The sequence below is a fragment of the Phodopus roborovskii genome, unplaced genomic scaffold (genome assembly GCF_943737965.1).
Source record: "Phodopus roborovskii unplaced genomic scaffold, PHOROB, whole genome shotgun sequence".
Lineage (NCBI taxonomy): Eukaryota > Metazoa > Chordata > Mammalia > Rodentia > Cricetidae > Phodopus > Phodopus roborovskii.
The window spans coordinates 38,722-51,571 of NW_026125074.1; the positions used below are offsets into that span (position 1 = coordinate 38,722).

The window sequence follows — 12,850 nt, forward strand, 5'->3', positions numbered from 1 at the left end:
GAGGCTGCGGCTTGTGCTTCTCCTGGCTCTCCTCCCTCTCTTTGTTGAGGTCCGGCCTTCCCCCCTCCGCCTTTTCGATCCGGGTGGGAGGGAGAAAGGAAGGAAACCTTAACGGTCGGCGCCAGGTGCCGGGGAAACCCAGAGGGCGACTCTGCTTCGTGGGCCCTGAGGGACGAAAGGGGTAAGCGGCGAGCAGGATCAGGATGGCGCCGGGGCCCGGGGCACCTGCACCCTGGATCTGGTCTCGTAAGCCACTCCTCCACTCCCGGGAGTCCAGTGTCTTTCCGGCGAGTGTAGGGCCTTTAGCAGATGTACGAAGGCTGTGGTTACATACTGACCAGTGGACAGCCTACCAGTGCTCCTTTGGGTTACTAGCACAACATCTGGGGAAAGGAAACCGGAAGGAGCCTGATCACACATGTGTTAGTGCGGGAGAGTAAGAGCCAGCTGCTAGAGAGGCTTTCAAATTCCCTGCAATTATGTTTAGTCTGTTAGGATTTGCAGCCGAATCATATGATGATAGCTTTAATAGATAACAGATTGCTCTAGTTCTGGTAGTTTGCTAAAAACTACCGGTTAAAAGCCGGTCATGGTAGTGCACACCTTTAACCTAACCCCCGCGCTCAGGAGGCAGGTGGCGCTTCTGCACACAGCAAAAGCTGGTTTAAAATTTCCTCATTTTTCTGATTTCAGGCTGTAAAAAATGGTGAAAGAAACCACTTACTATGATGTTTTGGGGGTCAAACCCAATGCCACCCAGGAAGAACTGAAGAAGGCATATAGAAAATTAGCCTTGAAGTACCACCCTGATAAGAATCCAAATGAAGGAGAAAAGGCAAGTACATTCTCATCAAACAGCTTAGCAGTGTTGCCATTTGTGTGTATTTCTGCTGGTGCCTGAAAGTCAAGGTTGTAATACAGTGCTGTGTAACAGTTATTTCTAATGGGATTTCTTTTTCTGAAACAGTTTAAACAGATTTCTCAAGCTTATGAAGTTCTTGCTGATTCCAAAAAAAGGGAATTATATGATAAAGGAGGAGAACAGGCCATTAAAGAGGGTGGAGCAGGTGGTGGTTTTGGCTCACCCATGGATATCTTTGACATGTTCTTTGGAGGAGGAGGAAGGATGCAAAGAGAACGGAGAGGTAAGAAAAAGTTCAGCTTATCTGCAGCAGAATAAAGTAGCTGCTACTGAAAGACTGAATTTACTTACATTCAGTGCTTGTTTATGTGGTGGGATGATGTTAAACTGTCCATGACTGCCTCTGATTACTGGTGTCATTTATAATGGAGATTTTTGTGTAATCAAAATAGCTAAGCCAATCTAGTGGGTGTCTCCCATCCACAGCTTGCCAGGCAGTAAGGTAACAGCATGGCAACCTGGCCTTTCAAGCCCTTACACATCTTGGGTGATATTCCTTGTCTCTAGAACACAGTGGCAAGTGCAGTGTCCTTTTTCAGTTAAAGATGAGTTGGATTGAGAAAAACTGAAACTTAGCAAGCTTGTGTAGCAAACCAAGACTGAAAACCAACTAGTTGCCTCCAGATAACCTACTGCCTATTTAATCTTTAGCTTGCTATCTCTATAGGCATTTAACATTTTAACAAAAAAGTTGTCTGTGGGCTAGGCAGACTTCTTTGGAAGAAAGCATTGGAGGTCAAAGTAGTACTTCATTCTCAAAATAGTTTTTTTATACAAACAGATGGGTAGGCACAGTTCTAGAACAGATGGGCAGGCCATTAAATTTCACTTTGCCCTTAAAGGTTAGGAAGACTTGAGAAATTGTTTACTGTGTTTTTATAAGAATTTACTGGAAGTGAATGCTGTGGGCTCGGTGGTTAAGAATACTGCACTATTTGCAGAAGATCCAGATTTCATTCCCCGCACGCACATTGTATGGCTCATTACTGCCTGTAACTCCAGCTGAAGGGCATCTGATAACTTCTTCCAACCTCTGGACTTTCACATAAACGTGTACACAAAAATTAAAATTAAAAAAAAATCTGTAACAATTACCTTGTGTTGTGAACAATAAGGATGGTGTGAGCTACTAATTCTTTTGGCTTAGTTTAATTTGAGGGTTTGTGTTGCTGCTGCTTTGTAAAGTATACTTGGTCAGTTTCCAGAAGCTTTTTTTTTTTTTCTCCTTCCCCCCTCCTCTATACAAAGTTAAGAAATGTGCAACTTTCAACTTAGGAGAACCTGCTTACATGTTCTCTTTATGATACTAGAAACCCAAAGAAGAAGTTAGAAACAAAAGGATATGACACTTAACATCTTACTTAAAAGAGTAAATGTTCCTTTAGATATGGTAGCCAGAAAGGATTGAAACTATTGCTAGCCATCAGGCAGTGCTGTTGGTGGATAAAGTCCTAGTGGAAGGATCACTAGCTAGGAACTTATTAACCATAGAGAAGTGATTTTATTTCCATAGCCTGGTTGTCCTTATGTGATCTCAACCACCTCCTTCTTGTTGCCATAGATAAATTAATTATACATGGCATTCCTTTGTAGTCACTAACCAGATGTGGGTCTTTAAATTAAGATTAACTTAAGGTGTGTTCAGGGGATTCTCTCCAGCTGTGGTAGCCACACACTTAAAATTGTGACTAGTAGTTGCTATATTGAACACATAAAATATGTCCATTGTTAAAGTTCTGTTCTCTTACAAAAGGCATAAGAAATTTACCATTTAAAACAACCAGTGCTAGCCTAGCAGTAAAAAACTATCTAAACAGAAGTAGGAATTGCTATTTCAGTAGTGTCTCAATATTGGCTTCTCCAGCCAATCTTGATTAGAAAGAATGTACTGTTTGGGTGAAGTAACATGTTGCTTAATACCTAGTAAGTGAAACCTTTAAAAGGATACATGCTTTATATTATTGTGAAATGTGCCTAAACATTGAGTGAATTTTAAGGATAGTATTAGCCTTTGCATTTCTGAGAGGGCCACTTCTGGGTCCTTAGGTAGATGAACTCCTGATGTAGATTGCTTTATCAATGATTAGATCAGTTTGAGAGTTGAATGGTGGAATGAATGTTGTATATGGGTGTAGCTCAACAGATGTACAGTATGAGACTGGTCTTTGATTATTCTTTTCCATTTTTATAATGCCTTCAACAAACGTTTTTAATGAGCAGCATTTTGTTCCAGGTAAAAATGTTGTGCATCAGCTGTCAGTGACCTTAGAAGACTTGTATAATGGTGCAACGAGAAAATTAGCTCTGCAAAAGAATGTGATTTGTGACAAATGTGAAGGTAAGGGTTCTTACTGTTTGGATTGTTTGTTCATGGTTTTTGAGATAAGGTCTTTATAGATTAGGCTGGCCTTGGACTTGTGCCCTGCTTCACTCGACCTGGTATTACACCAGGCGCTCATGCCTAATTTTCTGGATAGATAGATAGATAAAATTGATGCTACATACACTAAAAGGAGCTGAATAAACCTTCCCAGAAAAGCTCATAATGGCTTTGTTGTTACATTTTCATGCATGTATATAAATACGCTTTCATCGTTGCTCTCCTGTTCAGCTCCCACTAAACCCTCCTGTTCCTTGATGCTCCTCTGTATGTCTCTGTTTTGATGGCCCAGTGAGTCCCCTTAGAGTTGCTTACAGGAATGTGGGTGAGGAATTGTTTACAAAAGGATGGGCACCTTAACCTTACTCAGTTGCTATATCACAGAAGAAAATGTCTCTCTAGGGTTGAGGCCTTGACATTAGCTTGACAAGGTTTTGATGGGCCAAATCTGTATAGATCCTAAGTAGACTTTTTTTTTTTTTTTTTTGAATACATTGTGTTTGCATGTACGTGTTGCTGCGTTTTGTCTGTGTGGTTGGTTAGGCTTAGTGAGACCAGCACAACCTTGTCTCAAGGTAGAAATGTGCTGAGGGCACATGAAGATTGTAGTGCAGGCAGTCTTGGCGTTACTGCCTGCCTCACTCACTGCTCCCTTTAAGTGTTCTCTCAAGAAAGTGAAATAACTGCAGAGATATCTGCTTGTAGAGATCTTCAGTGTTAGGACTGCCTACTTGGAGCTCTAACTGCAAAGGCAGCACACTACTCCCCACCTGTCCCCACCCCACGGGTGTTTGCCTGCCTGAATGCCTGAATGCCTATCTCTCTTGTACTGCTTCATGCAGTACCTATGGAAGCCAAAAGGCATTGTATCTCCTGGAACTAGAGTTAGAGAGGGATGTAAGCCACCATGTGGGTGTTTGGGATCAAATCCAGGTCACCTGGAAGAGCAGCCAGTGCTCTTAATGAGTCATCTCACTAGGCCCTGCCTTCCCTTCCCACTCCTTTGTTTCTACCAGAATCCTAGGAATATATACTCTTTGGCATTCTCATGTCTAAAAGATGTCATTTCTTCACACCCTTACTAAAACAATTGCTTGCTGACTTCCACTGTTGAACCATTTCTAAACTAACTCAAAGGGCAAGATTTCCCACCCTCTTTGACACTGCTGAGATTTATAGCTTGCTTGCCTTGTATTTTCTTATTTTGCTTTTTGTTTAAAAACTCATGATTTTGAAATGGCTCTAAAGAGAGTCTGAATTGTATAATTTAAGGCAGCAGCCCTTGAAAATCCTAAGGCGTTTTAGATTCTGTCTATTGCAAACTTCATACACAACTTTTTTTGAAACTCTTTAGGCCGAGGTGGTAAGAAAGGAGCAGTGGAGTGCTGTCCCAACTGTCGGGGGGACCGGCATGCAAATAAGGATTCATCAGATTGGACCAGGAATGGTTCAGCAAATTCAGTCAGTGTGCATGGAATGCCAGGGTCATGGAGAACGCATCAGTCCTAAAGACAGATGTAAAAGCTGCAATGGGAGAAAGATAGTTCGAGAGAAGAAGATTTTAGAAGTTCATATTGATAAAGGTGAGTTCCTTATTCTGATAGTTTTATTCATATTGTATAATGTACTTTGGTAATTTTCCCTCCATCCCTCATTGTCTTCTGTAGCAATTCCCCTTATCATGTGGTGGTAGGGTTGTTAAAGAACATTTTACCCAAAATCAGTTTTCTGAAATGTAATTATCCTGCCTTTAAAAGTTTATACTGTGCACATTCTTAGGAATTAAGGAATAACATAAATGGATGTGTGTGTGAGGTGAGGAATAGGCTAGGCTGGTTAAAACATAGATTGCTGGCTTTTTACATGTTCGGGGTTAACATTCCTGTGAAACCTAGTTTAACACATCTTTAAAGAATATTGTGCATATCTCCGGTCCTTTTTTTAACTGATTCTTCAGCTTTAAAATTTTTCTTTATTGAGATGGGCATTTTTCTGTGTTGCTGAGGCTGGCCTCAAATCTTTTGACCAGGTAACTTGTTTCTTGTTTATTTTGAGATAGAGACTTCTGTATGTATGGGCACCATTAACTCTTGGTCCTCCTGCTTCCATCTCCCAAGTATTGGGACTACATCTGGGTAGTACAGTTAATCTACATTCGAATTAAGAAAAGAGTACAATTAAAATGGGTTTTGGGCCTGGGCAGTGGTGGCACATGCCTTAATTTCAGCACTCAGGAAGCAGAGGCAGACAGATCTGTCTGAGCTCATGGGCAGCCAGGGTTATAAGAGAAACCCTATCTTCAAAGAAAACAAAATAGTTTTTACTTGATGGGTGTTGGGTGGTTCATGCCTTTTAATCAGGAGGCAGAGACAGATGGATCTCTGTGAGTTCGAGGCCAGCCTGGTCTACAGAGCTACTTCCAGGACAGCCTCCAAAGCAATACAGAGAAACTCTGTTTCAAAAACAAACAAAAAAATTAGTTTTTCCTGATATTTTTATGGATTCTTTGGAGATTTCGAATTACATACCCCTATCACATTCACTTCCCAGTCCTTTCCTGTCTGTTCCCTCCAAGCAAAAGTAAGTTCAATATGGATTCAAACTCTCCATGGCCTTCCCTAGTTCTTCCCCTTCTGCACCCCTGCTGGAGGCCATCTTTTATATAGAGTGACTCTTCATCTTATCATGGTTTTAAGATTTCTTTTCAATACTTCTTATTTAGGTTCTTACTATTGGGGTAGGGGGTAGAGGTTGTCACAGGAGTTTTCCACATTCCTTTCTTAACCGTGCCTTTCACTGCCAATGTAGCTTATTTGCTCTTTGGGGACATGGGCTTCCACGTGGTTTGTGGTGTTAGCACAGACTATTAATGGAGCTTCTGGTTACAGTAGGCCTGAGGACCCAGACAAGGCCCTCTGATGCAGCTGGGATCATGTACATTAACATAGCTTCAGGTTGTAGCCCAGCCTTCAGTAGCAAGATGGGCCACTGTTTTTATGTTTGTTTTTTTAACATTTTTGTTCTTTTTCTAATTTTTATTTCATGTGTATTAGCATTTTACCTATATAAGATGTTGGATCCCTAGGAACTGGAGTTACAGACAGTTGAGATGCCACATGGATGCTGGAAATTGAACCATTCTTAACCACTGAGCCATCTCTTCAGTCCCAGTTTTTAACCTCTTTCAATAAGGTTTCAGTACGTAGCCCAGGCTGCTTCTGCCTCCCTAGTGCTGGGGTAATGCCTGCCTCCTTCCCCCAAACATGGTCCCTGGGCTCACTGATAATATAATAAGCATGAGGACCTAAGTTAAATTCCCAGCACCAAAGAGTTTCCATGCTAGGTGTGGTCATATACTAGTCTGTACACTCCTGCCGTGGAGGTCTAGGGGATGAATACAGCATCACTGGGGCTTGTGGTCTGGCTAACTCCAGGTTCAGTGAGATAGAAGGATGCTGGCCTCCATAAACATGTATACATGGGTACAGCACACCAAAAGAAAAGAAACAGTTAAAACTTTATTAAACTATGTGGGGCAGAATTAGAAGCAGGTAGGAATCTCAGTAATTGCACACCCTTTAAAAAATACTTGCTGTATTGGAAAATACTCAGTATTTTGTATATAGACCACTAAAATAGTATCCAATAGTAAACCACCTTTTGGGGAAGCTTTAAGACTAGCTGTCTTGGAACATATTCTGTAGACCAGGCTGGCCTTGAACTCAGATCTGTCTGACTCCCATGTACTGGGATTAAAAGCCATCACCACTTGGCTAATACCTTTTTTTTTTTTTTTTAAAGCAAGTCTAGGCTAGTAGCAACCAAACCCAGGGTCTTTGCATGTACTGGGTAGTAACTTACTACAGAACTACCTATTGCAAAAGATGCCTTTTTACTTTAATTTTTGAGCACAGTGAACATAGATAGACAGAAGATGAGAACTTAGAGTGGAATTAAGGATTTTTAAGTAAACATAGTTTTCTTTTGAGAAATACTGCTGGTACAGCAAAAAGGCAGTTGACACTGCTGCTTAATTTAATGGTAGTACTTACAGATTGTTACACAATAGAAACAATTAACTGTTAGTGATTATAGTGTTTGCCGGTGCCAGTTTGGTTCCAGCATGGGCATTTTTAATCCTCGCTAGCTTGAATGAAATGTTTCTTTGGGAAAGTTGAGGCTTAGGATGGATATGCAGCTAAGCAGATAGTATTTGAGATTAGCAGGCCTGATTCTTGTAGAGAGTTGTATCATCTACTGTTTGATAGCCTGCTTGCTTCAGTGCCAAAAGAGACTGGATTAAGTAATTAAGTAGTCCTTTTAAGTCATTTCTGTGGTATTTGCCATCCACAGAGACATGATGCTAAAAAAAAAAATCTGTATTTGTGCATGCAGATGCTGGTCTGCATATAGAGGTCAGAAGGACATCTTGCAGGAGTTGTACTGAGGATTGAACCCAAGGCCTCAGCATATGGCACACCACTGAATTACATTCTCAGCCCACATCTGTATTTTAGTAGATATTATGATCTTGATCTTCATGTCCAGTATCAGTAAAAGTACAAAATCAATCTTTATGTAGGCATGAAAGATGGTCAGAAGATAACATTCCATGGTGAAGGAGACCAAGAACCAGGACTGGAGCCAGGAGATATTATCATTGTGTTAGACCAGAAGGACCATGCTGTTTTTACACGGTAAAGACTTAATCTCAAAACTGACTTCTTGCATGTTTGTTTGAGTTCTAATTTAAGTAACCTAGGTGTGTATGATATGCTGTAATATATTCATTCAATAAAAGCTCATTAGCTCTGTTGCAGTTGTAAATGGCTGGAAAATAGAATCAAGATTTTAGCTTTTTGTTTTACAAGTAAGTTGTTGACTAGATGTTTTATGTGGCTGGAGAAAATTCAAATAACTTACACCAATTTCCTGTCCTTGGTTCATGCTGAGTTTATGTGTAAATGTCCAAACACACTCCCTAAGAAACTACAGATTGATTCTGTTAAGTATACGTACATGTTCAAGTCTGCTGTACTGAATTTGTATCTTGAAGCATAAGATTTCCAAACTCAACTCTAACCCACCTCCAAGTTGAGTTTGGGACACTGTGTGGTAGCAACTTGTTTAGGAAAAGATATTTCACAGGTGCATATTCTGTGTTGGAAAAGAGATGTACTTAATACATGTCCCTTGAAAATAATCATAATTGGCCTAAATAATCAAGGGTCCAGCCCTGGTCTGTTTCGATTTACACTGATTCCTGTGTTCCAAACATGTGTTGGCTTCCTTTAGTCTCAATGGTTTTGTCTTTCTCTCCCCATCTTAAGAAACCAGATTTAGCCAGCAATGGTGGTGCACACCTTTAATCCCAGATCTCTGAGTTCAGGACAGTCAGAGCTTTATTTTTACACAGAAAAAACCCTGACTCAAAAAACCAGGGGTAGGGAGATTGATTTAAAATTGTTTTAAGATGAAAGCCGATCTAATCTTCCTGCCATTTGCCTTCTACCTCTCACATGCTTGAAATATAGGCAGGCAGGCCTACACCACTATGCCCAGCTCTGTGGTTGGATTTTATAGCTTATTCAGCAACTAGCTAGGCAATTCCAAATAATTTTCTAATCTCAACTTTCAAGTTGTTTTGTTTCCAAATGGAAAAGTTGCTCACTGTGGTGTGTATGATCATTTGGTGCTTTGAAATATGTAACTGTGCCTTATATTTGTATTGCTATATAGACGAGGAGAAGACCTTTTCATGTGTATGGACATACAGCTGGTTGAAGCATTGTGCAGCTTCCAAAAGCCAATATCCACTCTTGACAACCGAACCATAGTCATCACTTCTCATCCAGGTATACCTAGAGGAGCCTATTTTCATGTTGTACTTCTAAGGGAAAAGTGTCCTTTCCTTGGTTATGTCCTTCCTAGGACTGAAATGAAGTTACAGGGAAGGCATGGATGAATGCTGGTTAGCATGGATGAATGCTGGTTACTTCTTGGAAAAGCCATAAATGAAGGCAACAGGGTTATTGGTTTTCTCTTGGGGGTGGGGTGGGGAGGAGGTTGTTTTGCCTTATGCAAATGTTGATCATACTTAAGAACAAATTTGACTTCAATGTCTTTAGGTCAGATTGTTAAGCATGGAGATATAAAATGTGTGCTAAATGAAGGTATGCCAATATATCGTCGGCCATATGAAAAAGGACGTCTAATCATTGAATTTAAGGTAAGCTATAATGTTCAAGAATATTTGAGACTAGTTAGCTTAGTAAAATCTAATATAGACCTAGCAAATGCGCTTACTCTCTTTGTCCAGGAAGAATTGGAAAACCAGGTGACTTGGTGGGGTTTGCTGGCTGGCTCAGTCTTTCTTCTTGGTACTATAACAGTCAACTTCTGTTAGCACCTGGCCTGGGTGGTATGCCCCTATAATCTAGCACTTGAGAGAGGTGGGTAAAGAGTAAATCATCTGTCCAGACGGTGATGGTGCAAACCTTTAATTCCAGCGCTCAAGGTCAGCCTAGTCTACAAGGCAAATTCTAGGACATCCAGGGCTACACAGAGAAAACTGTCTGGGAAAAAAAAAGTTTTTTTAAGAAAAATAATAATGGTTCTAAGCCAGAGTTGCAATGTGCACCTTAAAAAAAAAAAAAAAAAAAAAAAAAAAAAGAGTAATTACATGTTTTTCTGGGGAAAATAGTTCAAACTTAACTGCATTTTATTTTTTGCAGGTAAACTTTCCTGAAAATGGCTTTCTGTCTCCTGATAAGCTCTCCTTGCTGGAAAAACTCCTTCCTGAAAGGAAGGAAGTGGAGGAGACTGATGAAATGGATCAGGTAGAACTGGTGGACTTTGACCCAAATCAGGAAAGACGGCGTCATTATAATGGAGAAGCATATGAGGATGACGAACATCACCCCAGAGGTGGTGTTCAGTGTCAGACCTCTTAATGGGCCAGTTCCTCTGTCATTCTGTATGCAGTAGTGAATGTGGGAAGGACTGTAACCATAATATGCTCACTACTTGGCTATTGTTTTGTTTTAATATTCAACTATAGTAGTGTTTTAAAAGTTAAATGAAGAATAAACAAATATAAAAGATCTGACTTTGCCCTGTATGTATGATGACTTCAATGTGCAAGATGAAGTTTAATAATACTTGTAAAAAACTACTTTAAAAAGTTCCCTGGCATCTGGTAGGCCATATCTTGTGTATCTGATAATAGCTGTGTACATTAGATTGACATGCTAGGTATGTGTTGTGACCCTTAATTGTTAAGCTATGGAATTAAAATTCTGTATTTAATGGTAATCGGAAAAAACAATTAGTAGTGACTTGTTGGTCTGTCTAGTTGTATGAAGTGGACTAATTGTAATGCCTCTGCATTGTATTGCCTCAGCCATTACTAGAAGGTGGCATAATACATAATTTTGCCTGTTATTAGTGATAGAAATGATACATTCCTAAAGAAGTTTATCATAAGCTATTGCTTAAGGGCTTGCTCTTCTAGATCGCATTCCCTTCTGCTGTGCCATCTTTAAAAAGTGTATGTATATACATACATACATATACACGCACATACACATAGAAAACATGGTCCCCTTTTCAAACCATGATAAGCCCTTGGGTAGTGACTTCCAAAGCCCAAGGCATTTACAAATTAAAATGAAGAGACCTTGTATGTGGAGAAGTGATTTGCATGTGTAATCCAAGAAGGGCATTTCTTAGGTCTGTTACAGGCTTGCTATTTGACTTAGGCTCCAACGTAACTGCAATTTAATGTTGGTAGTATAGCAAATTTTGAATAGCTTTGTTGTATGTTTTAAAGTCACATGTTCACATGCTTAAATCTGGGTATCAGAATTTAAGCAGTTACTGAAAATGTATGACTGTCTCCTAATATACTGATTCCAAAGTGTTTCCAATGTGTCACTGCAGACCTTTTTTTCCCTCAGTTCAAAGCTGTGGTTTTTAGGGTGTAATTTGATTATTACTTTGTACAAATGATTAATATATATGATAGGGAATAAAAGTATAGGTGTGAGCCCAAGTCAGAAAACAGGAACCGTAACCACCTGGGTGAGAGAGTATGTGAACTTCATACCAGCACAATCTGTACCTGGGTTTGCCTCATCTTTTGTAATCAGAATTTTAAAATACTCCAATCTGGAAGTTTTCTTCATGGGAGGGGGGATGTGAACATTTGAATTAAAAGTAAAATACCAGGGGTGAGAAGAAAAAAGTCTCAATGGTTAGCACTGACCCAATCAGTTCTCAGCACCCACATAGCAGCTCATTGGTCTGCAACTCAAAAGTCTCTGGTTCAGACACCCACTTCAAGCACTAGGTCACAGACATACATTGAAACAAAACTCAATTTTGGCAGGGCAGAAGCAGACAGTCTGAGTTCAAGGCCTGGTCTACAGAGTGAGTTCCAGGACAGCCAAGACCATACAGAGAAACCCTATCTCCAAAATAAAAACAATTTGGCCAAGTATGGTAACACAAGCTTTAATTCCAGCACTGAGGAGTAAAAGGCATGTGCATCTGAGTTCAAAGCCAGCTTGTTCTACAGCCAGGGCTACTCAGGGAAACCCTGTCTCAAACCTAAAAGCTTGGCATAGAAAAAGGCTCCCAAGTGTTTCTTTGGTTTTCAATGTTGGCTGTGAATAGAACTGCCTAGGAAAGAACCCTGTTGAGATTTGGGTACAGCTGGGTTGTGTGTAGCAGCCTAAACATGAAGATTGTGCAGCAGAGGTTGAAGACTCAATGGGAATAGAGCCAGGTGTCATGGCACATGTTCCAACATTTAGGAGGCTGAGGGTAGAGTACAGCCTGGGATTTGCATTGGGTTCAAAGCCAGTCTGCTATCAAGCCGTATACTCACTGGTGGTGATCTGGTTTTAGAAGTTCTCCATGGTTAGGAATTATAGTTCAGGGAGGTGAGTGAACCTGTGAAAGCATAAACTGACGTGCATGTGGACTTGACAAGCACTGAGACAACAGTTCAAGGCCAGCTACTAGTCTACAAGCAAGTTCATGACTACCAGAGCTACACAGAAACCCTGTCTGAAATTAAAAAAAAAACTTGGCAAGTTCAATGTCAGGCTTTGCTATTGAGCTTTGTTTTTGAAACAGGGTTCCTTTGTGTGTAGTCCTAGCTTTTCTGGAACCAGGCTGGCCTTGAACTATCAAGTGATCTCCCTCCCAAGGGATGGATTAAAGGCATGCATCACTATATCCTGCTTACTATTGAACATTTTAAACAAAAACCAGGAAAGCATGCCCCCTTGAACATACTATACTTGAAGCTTTTCAGATGTGGGGATGCTAACAACGTTTACAGAAGAGCTGTGGTATCTGTCATGCTTTTTAAGATGGGACCTCTGGAAAGAGTAAAAGTGAAAACACCTACTTGAAAATGCTGTATGAATACACATGCTGGATGCATCTAAGTGCCAGTTTGTGTAGGACTGGAATGGGACCTGATGAGAATGTTTTTCAAACAACCTATTGGGTGAATAAAACGTGAAAGCAGTCTGGAG

General features: G+C 40.4%; 1 protein-coding gene across 1 annotated transcript; it reads left to right on the plus strand.

The window, feature by feature from the left end:
* Positions 1-10,407, plus strand: LOC127225676 (dnaJ homolog subfamily A member 1-like). The gene is given in 10 exon segments (XM_051189169.1): positions 1-181; positions 694-835; positions 968-1,145; positions 3,156-3,260; positions 4,657-4,703; positions 4,705-4,885; positions 7,885-7,999; positions 9,042-9,157; positions 9,431-9,531; positions 10,037-10,407. Coding segments are annotated over 9 exon segments (1,194 nt in total). The 5' UTR covers positions 1-181; positions 694-703; the 3' UTR covers positions 10,256-10,407.
* The last annotated feature ends 2,443 nt before the right edge of the window (positions 10,408-12,850 follow it).